This window comes from Nannospalax galili, unplaced genomic scaffold (genome assembly GCF_000622305.1).
Source record: "Nannospalax galili isolate Female #2095 unplaced genomic scaffold, S.galili_v1.0 scaffold342, whole genome shotgun sequence".
Taxonomy (NCBI): Eukaryota; Metazoa; Chordata; class Mammalia; order Rodentia; family Spalacidae; genus Nannospalax; species Nannospalax galili.
Genome location: NW_008349359.1, coordinates 2,826,966 through 2,834,738, shown reverse-complemented (window position 1 = coordinate 2,834,738; position 7,773 = coordinate 2,826,966). Strand labels below are relative to the sequence as shown.

The window sequence follows — 7,773 nt, the reverse complement described above, 5'->3', positions numbered from 1 at the left end:
TTCCCCTCTCTTTTTCAAAACTCAGTTTGTATGTATTAAGATTTTAGGATAGATTTAAGAACAAACATTTTGTGTGAGAATTTTATATATCCAAGAGAAGAGTGAATGTGGGTTCCTCAACAGAGAGGGAATCTCCTGAGTTTATTAGCATTTTGAAAATTTTACAGATTATCTCTTGGAAACATTTTGAAAGTATCTGTTCACTTTAGATACTTTGTTGGACACTATACAGAAGTTAAGCCAAAAGAAGAGCATATCAGGAACTTTGAATTATGGGGAATAAAAGGCCACTATTTTTGAGGGCTTGTTGTCAGTTTATAAAGACCTAGCAACTGCTGATTCTCCTGCTAAGTAGATCACCCATTTTGATTCTGCCTGGATCAAGGTCTAGGTTCTCAAAGAGGTTTGTGAACAGCAGACCCTCAGAATAACGTGTCTTCATTTAACCCAGGAATTTAGCTCTTTCTCATCAAGAGAAATTTTGTGATGAGATGAGGAAATAGTCTTTTTCCTTATGCTTTGGAAATCGTTGCTAGGATTGTTGCAGGTGTAAGAATTTAAATTTTTTTAGGTTAAACCCAGCAAGTTCTAACTGTCATAAGTCCTTCACATTAGTAGTTTCTCTTGACTTAAAAATAGAAAAAATAATTCTGGATCAGATACGAAAATATAGTTTGGGCCTTTTGGGACTATTTCTACTTGTATAATACTCAGAATTTCACAAAACTGCAGCACAAATCTATGAACAAGGTTTTTGTTTTTTGTTTTTTTTTTAAGTTTAAGTTTACTGGTGAGTTTGGGGAATTTATTTTGTTTATAAGGAGAGATAATTAAAATTTTTAATTTATAAAGTTTTATTAAATAAATTCTTGACTCTTATTGGCCCGTGAACTTCTTAAAGGAAATAAAAGTATTGAGAAATATTATCTATAAATACCTGAATTCCTAGTAGATGATAATGTCAGTTTAAACCTTTTAAGGAATTTTGTATCAATAAACATAATATGAGCCACCTCCCTGCCCAGAACAGAAGTGGTTGAATGCCATTATGTGAGCAGGTAGCACTGGAACTCCACAGATCTCATTATTAGTCCCTATTACTGCTTAGTGGTATTGTGACTATGAATACAGCTTTGAACACCTCTGAACCTCTGTTTCCTAAACTGTAAGATGGCTAAGAAAATTTGTCTTTGAAGAGGATCGATACAGTATATTGGAAAGGCATATAGTAAAAGGTTTAAAGCTGATAATATATAGTCTTTGCTGCTGTTTTCACATATATAATCCTCATGTGACTCTTGAATGTAGATATTATTCTCTTCTGAGAGATGGAAAAGGCACTATCCTCTCCTCAAATCTAAGGGTGAGTGGCCTGTCTGAGATCCTACAGCCATAGTGGGAGTACTGGCACTTTATACACTGAAAAGACCCTGTCCTCTACCCACAAAGTTAAATGTACTATAATGCCAGTATCACTTAAATAGATAAATACAAAACTAAAATCCTTTCGTGTATCATTGCCTGCTGGAAGGTTCTGAACTTGAATTCATGTTTCTCCTTTTTGTCAAAATGAGAGTCAAGTTAAAGTTAAGAGTGGTATTTAAGATAAACTGCCATTAAAATGAAACTTCTGAAAGTAGTAAGAAAAAAATAGGGGGAAAAATATTGAGAAAGTAAGAATTTTATTAGGGTTTTTGTTTTGTTGTATTTTTTGGAGACAAGGGATCACAGTATGTTACCCAGGCTTGTCTCAAACTCATGGGCACAAGTATCCTTTTTCCTCGGCTCCTCAGCTTCCCAAGTGTCTGTACAAGCACACTTCACTTAGCTAGGATTTTTAAAAATTACATGGCCCTCTACCTCTTAAAATCATTTGATATATCAATATTACAGTGTTACTTTCCTACATGTAACAACCTGCATGGTACTGCTTTAGTATAGATATCTTTTCTTTTTTTTGGTTTGCTTTAGTTTCTAAATATGTATCTGTTTTTTTTTTAAAACAGGGAGAAAAATGAAAGATATTATTGTGTCCTTTTCAATGATGAACACCATTCATATGATCATGTGATATACAGTCTACAAAGAGCTCTTGATTGTGAGCTCGCAGAGGCACAGTTGCACACTACTGCCATAGACAAAGAGGTTCGTGATCACCATTGAATTGTGTTACTGTTTTAACACCAGTTTCTGACTGTCAGGTGTTGACTGAATCCCTATCAGTGCCTTCAGTACTATGTTAGAGGCATCCTCTCCATTTATTCCTTACTTTTAACTAACTTGGTTAAAATTTGTGTGTGTGTGTGTGTGTGTGTGTGTGTGTGTGTGTGTGTGTTTGCAGTGTGACTCCAGACAAGATCCAAAGAGGAAATGTACAGTCTCTTCTCTGGGTTTTATGGAGAGTCCCTTTACCCTTCTGTGTTGGCCTCTTAAACCAGATTAGTAGTTTTAATGCAATGTGTGCCATTCTTCATTTATAACAAGTTCACAGATGGTGCTGATGCTTCTGATTCAAGGACCACATTTTGACTAGAGTCTATCTTCTCTAGCATTTCTCTTCTATATAAATAATTCTTTATTCAAAGACTAAAGATCTGATATGATCATCATATAAACATGAAGCTAGTTTTCTCCTAAGTTTTGAATGACTTCTTAGGTTGGACGTAGTCAAGGAGTGATAATAAATCTATATTAATGTTCACTGGTCTTAGGTTGACTGTGTTTCTATATTACTTAGAACTTCATACAACTTTGAAGTCTTATTCATTCATTCATTTAATTAATTAATTGATTAATTAATTTATCTTAGTTCTCTGGTTGGTAGATCCCTGAAATTAGATTTCACTCTAAGAAGAAAAGCTATAAGAGTTAGGTTTTGAGTAGGAAAGATTGAAATGCATCTTTATCTAGAGTTAAGAAGGCAGAGAGATAGCTCAGTGGTTAAGATCACTGGCTGTTCTTGCAGAGGACTTGGGTTCAGTTACCAGCACCCACGTGGCTGATAACTGTCTGTAATTCTGGTTCTAGGAGATCAGATGCCCTCTTTTGAGCTCCATGGGCATCACATGACACAGGTGCACTTACACACATGCAGGCAATATACTCTTGCATGTAAAATAAAAATGATACGATATTTTAAAAAAAATAAGATGAAGAAAAGAGGAGCCCTGAAGAAGAAGAAAATAAGGATCCTGAGGAATAAGGGAGAAGGGCGTTCTGAAGGAAGACTAGAAAGGTGAAGATTTAGTAGGCAAAAATGAAAAAAAAATAGTAAAAGATAGAAAGTAAGGAGAGCCAGTCAGCAGGAGAAAAGAAGTAGAAAAGAAGGCAGGGAAGAGAAAGAGCAGTGATAGGAAAAGAACAGAAGCAAATGGTGGAATGGGGTGTTCAGCAAGCAGTTTTTTAGTATCAGAACTCAGAAAGGTAACAGGTTAGATCAGGTCTTGGTGCCAGTGTTGCTGTTGTGGCAGTGTGTTATGAATTACAGGAGGAACTTTCAAGGCCAGTCAGGCTTACTAGTTGAACAGTTGAAGCCCAGTCGGATTATCACAACAGTTAACTAAATATGTATTTTTTTTTTTTTTGGTCTTTTTGAGACAGGGTCTCCCTGTAGCCCCAGCTGTCCTGGATTCGCTATGGAGACTAGGCTGGCATCGAACTCACAGAGATCTGCCTGCCTCTGCCTCCCAGTGCTGGGATTAAAGGCATGCGCCACCAAGCCTGGCTCTAAATATGTATTTCTTCAGAAAGTATGAAAGTAGCTATAGTCACAAAAGTGTTAATGAAAACTCTTGAGTATCTCCCCCCTCCTTTTTTTTTTGGTCCTGCTAGGACTTTATTTGCTGATAAAATTGGGTATTAACACATAGGAAAAGTTGAAAACCACTCAAATTGGGCATCCCTATATTGAGAGTCTAGTTTCCCTAGGCAGTGGTCCTCTAACATCTGCTTGAGGACTTAGAGAGTTTGGTTCTCTATCTAACTGCCTGACAACTCTCATTCATGGAAATTTTCCGTTATGTTCAGCCAAAATCTATTTCTGTATTTCCAGACCAATTTCTTTTAGAACAACCCAAAAAAAGATCTTCAGATGGCAACCTATTGAATACTTTAAAAATTATTTGTTTTTATTTATTTTTTATTACCCATTTATATTAGGCCATTTTCATAAGGTATATAATATGCTTTGAGCATATTCCACTCCATGTTCCACTACCTCCCCCAATCCCATTAGTCCCCTTTGCTCCCCAGACAGTTTCGTGTCTACTTTTTTTTTTTGTTTTATTTATTTATTATTTTTATTTTATGTGTATATGTGTATTGCCTACATATAGGTAAGTGCACCCGTGTCATGCATTGCCCATGGAGGACAGAAGAGGCTGTCGGATCCCCCGGAACTGGAGTTACAGACAGTTGTTAGCTGCCATGTGGGTACTGGGATTCGAACCCGGATCTTCTGCAAGAACAGTCAGTCTTCTTAACTGCTGAGCCATCTCTCCAGACCCTTCACGTCTGCTTTTATGTCATCAGTACATATATGATTTTATGTATTCATGTATAGCACCCACCAATGAGAGAAAACATGCACTATTTGTCTTTCTGAACTCAATGATTATGTCCAGTTGCATTCATTTTCCTGAAAATGACAGCTCTGTTTCTCTTTATGGCTGAAAAAAATTCCATTGTGTATATATACCACATTTTATTTATCCATTCTTCTGTTGTTGAGCGGCATCTAGGTTCTCTGTACCTTAGCAGTTGTGAATAGTGCTGTAGTAAATACTGATGTGCAAGTATCTCTCTGATATGCTGGCTTGGCGTTTTTCAGGTAAATACTGAGGAGTAGTATAGCTGAACCATGTGATAGAAAAAAAAGATCTATAATTTCTTCCCTCCTATGTCTACCTTCCTTCATTTTCTTCAGCTACTTGTCTAATATTAATAAGCTCATACTGGCCAAGATTTGTTTCCTTCTTTCTATCTTGTCCCCTTGAATAAATAGCAGCTTATTAAAGATCTTCTTACTGTTTATTCTGCCAGGTCATTAAACATTTACATAGGTTCTTCTCTGCCATTGTCATGAAGGATAGTCAAAGCTTTCAAAGATGTAATAATGTTTTTTCTTGCCTCACATGGTGGTGCACGCCTTTACTCCCAACACTTGGGAGGCAGAGGCAGACAGATCTCTATGGGTTTGAGCCCAGCCTGGTCTACATAGCGAGTTCCAGGCCAGCTGGGGCTACAGGGAGACCCTGTCTCAAAAAGAGTAATAATAATAATAATAATGCTTTTTCCTAGTCCACATTTTGTATCTTATGTATTGTTCCTCTAGTATTACTGTAAGCTACCTTGATTTTAGAACTCTTGAGAAAGCATATGCCAGTGTGCTAAACCAACTTCCTAAGAGAAGAGATGGCCTTGTTGGTTTTCATATGGAATGGAGAGATCTAGGTCTTTGAGTGTCTTCTATACTTTTCCTCATCATCACCACCACCTCAACTTTTCATTTTAATTTTTGGGTTAGAAATATATTTTGGTTTTTAAAGTATTTACTATTTTTAAATTTTATGTGTATGAGTGTATTGCATGAGTGTTGTGCAGTGCCCGAGAAGGTCAGAAGAGAGTATTGGATCTCCTGGAACTGGAGTTCTGGACAGTTGTTAGCCACCATGTGGGTGCTGGGAATCGAACCCAGGTCCTCTGCAAGAGCAGTCAGTGCTCTTAACCACTGACCCATCTCTCCAATCCTGAAATATATCTATTTTGAACTGAACTTCAAGTAATTCAAATTTTATGACTATACTTGGTAAGGTGGTCATTGCTGAGGTTACTATAGCTCCTTTGTGGCTGTCTTTTAAAGTCAGGATCAACCTAGTGACTGACGTGGAAAATAGAATATGTTGCATTGTATCAATTCTAACTTTCAAGATAGGAATTTTAACACATATATTTATGAAAGAATGTAGATTTTCTTTCTTATCCATTGGGTTGATCTGGATTCTTTCTTTTCTGCCATAACACATGAACAAAGTAGAGAAGATTTCTAAAGAAAGTAACATCTAATTCCTATAGCCCAAGTCACTGCTGTTCCCCTTTTCTTCCCCAGTCTCATAACTCTCTTATATGTAAATAATTTTCCTGAAATTACTTACTTGACTATCTTCTACCTCCATGGAGAATACCTAAATTAATGTTAATATATCAGTGGTTTTAATTTTAGGTACTTGGATTTGGAATGATTTTTGGAATCTTTTCTTATATTTTTTTGTTTGAATCCTAAAGAATCTTAAATTATGTAATTTTTGTGTGTGTGTGTGGGTTTTTTTTGTTACTTTTTGTTTTTTGAGAAAGGGTCTTCCTGTAGCCCCAGCTCACTTGAAATTTGTCATATAGACCAGGCTGGCCTTGATTTCACAGAGCTTCACCTGCCTCTGCCTTCCCAATGCTGGGATTAATGGTATGCTCAAAAGAGGGTATTGGATCCCCTGGAACTACAGGTACAAATGGTTGTTAGTTGCCATGTGGGTGCTGGGAACTGAACCTGGGTCCTCTGCAAGATCAGCCAGATTAACCACTGAGCCATCTCTCCAGCCCCTTATGTAATGTTTTTAATAAAAATAATAATTCTAAGCTGGGTGTGGTGGCACATGCCTTTAATCCCAGCACTCAGGAGGCAGAGGCAGATGGATCTCTGTGAGTTCAAGGCCAGCTTGGTGAGTTCCAGGCCAGTTGGGGCTACAGGGAGACCCAGTCTCAAAAAGACAAAAAAAAAAAAAAAATTTTACTTTAAGAAAATTTTTTGCCAATCTCAAAAAAAAAAAAAAAAAAAAAAAAATTCTACTTTAAGAAAATTTATTGAATTAATTTTAAATTCAGTGGTTTCTAAAGTGTTACTCTTATTAGATATGAACCCTTCAGAGGGTTTGGAAAAGAAAGCCCTCTGTATTCATAAATGTTAAGACTTAGTAACGTATGATTTTTAAGAGCTTTAATTAACGGGAACATTAAATTAAAGATTGCCAGCCAACTTCAAATATATTAGAAGTAGGGGTAGGGGAAAGAAAGGAAAATGAAATTCCCATATATTTTGAAAAACTGCCAATCTTTAATTATCTCCTCCTACCTTTGCCCCTCCCTATTTGGCATTTAAAAATTTTATGAAATCTGTTTGCACACTGGTTATGTAACAGGTTTCTAGAACATTTTTATCTTTTTTTTTTTTTTTGGGGGGGGGGTCTTTTTTAGACATGGTCTTCCTGTTGCCCCAGCTAACCTGGAACTCACTATGTAGACCAGACTGGCCTTGAAGTCACAGAGATCTGCCTGCTTCTGCCTCCCAGTGCTGGAATTAAAGGTGTGCACTACCATGCCCCGCCTGAACATTTTTATCTTGTAAGACCAAAACTCTATATCCATTGAGCAGCTCCTCTTTTTCCCTTCCCTCCAGTTCCTTGCACCCACTCTTCTCTCTTCTAAGAGTCTGACTGTTTTAGACAACTCATTTAAGTAGATTCAGGTAGATTTTGCCATTTTCTGACTGTTGTCTTTTACTTAGTGTAATATCCTCAGAGTTTATCCGTGCTGTAGAATATGATAGGATTTTCCTCTTTCTTTAGACTAATTAATATTCCAATCCATGTGTATACCATCTTTTTCGTCAGTTTGTCCATCAGTAGATGCAGGGTGTTTCCATCTTTAGCTGTTATAATGGTACTGTTGCAAATATGATTTTACAAATACTTGTTTGAGCCCTTGCTTTCAGTTACTTTGAGT

General features: G+C 36.7%; 1 protein-coding gene and 1 non-coding gene across 2 annotated transcripts in view; one reads left to right on the top strand and one right to left on the bottom strand.

Annotated features, from left to right (window-relative positions):
* Positions 1-7,773, top strand: part of Ubr1 (ubiquitin protein ligase E3 component n-recognin 1) — a gene marked incomplete in the record, with an annotated part of 168,776 nt that overhangs the window by 38,565 nt on the left and 122,438 nt on the right. The window contains 1 exon segment of the mRNA XM_008846839.3: positions 2,007-2,145. Within this exon segment, the coding sequence (XP_008845061.1) occupies positions 2,007-2,145 (139 nt within the window).
* On the bottom strand, positions 2,339-2,457 carry LOC115072635. The gene has a single exon (XR_003851671.1). It is a non-coding gene; the product is annotated as a small nucleolar RNA SNORA26 (small nucleolar RNA).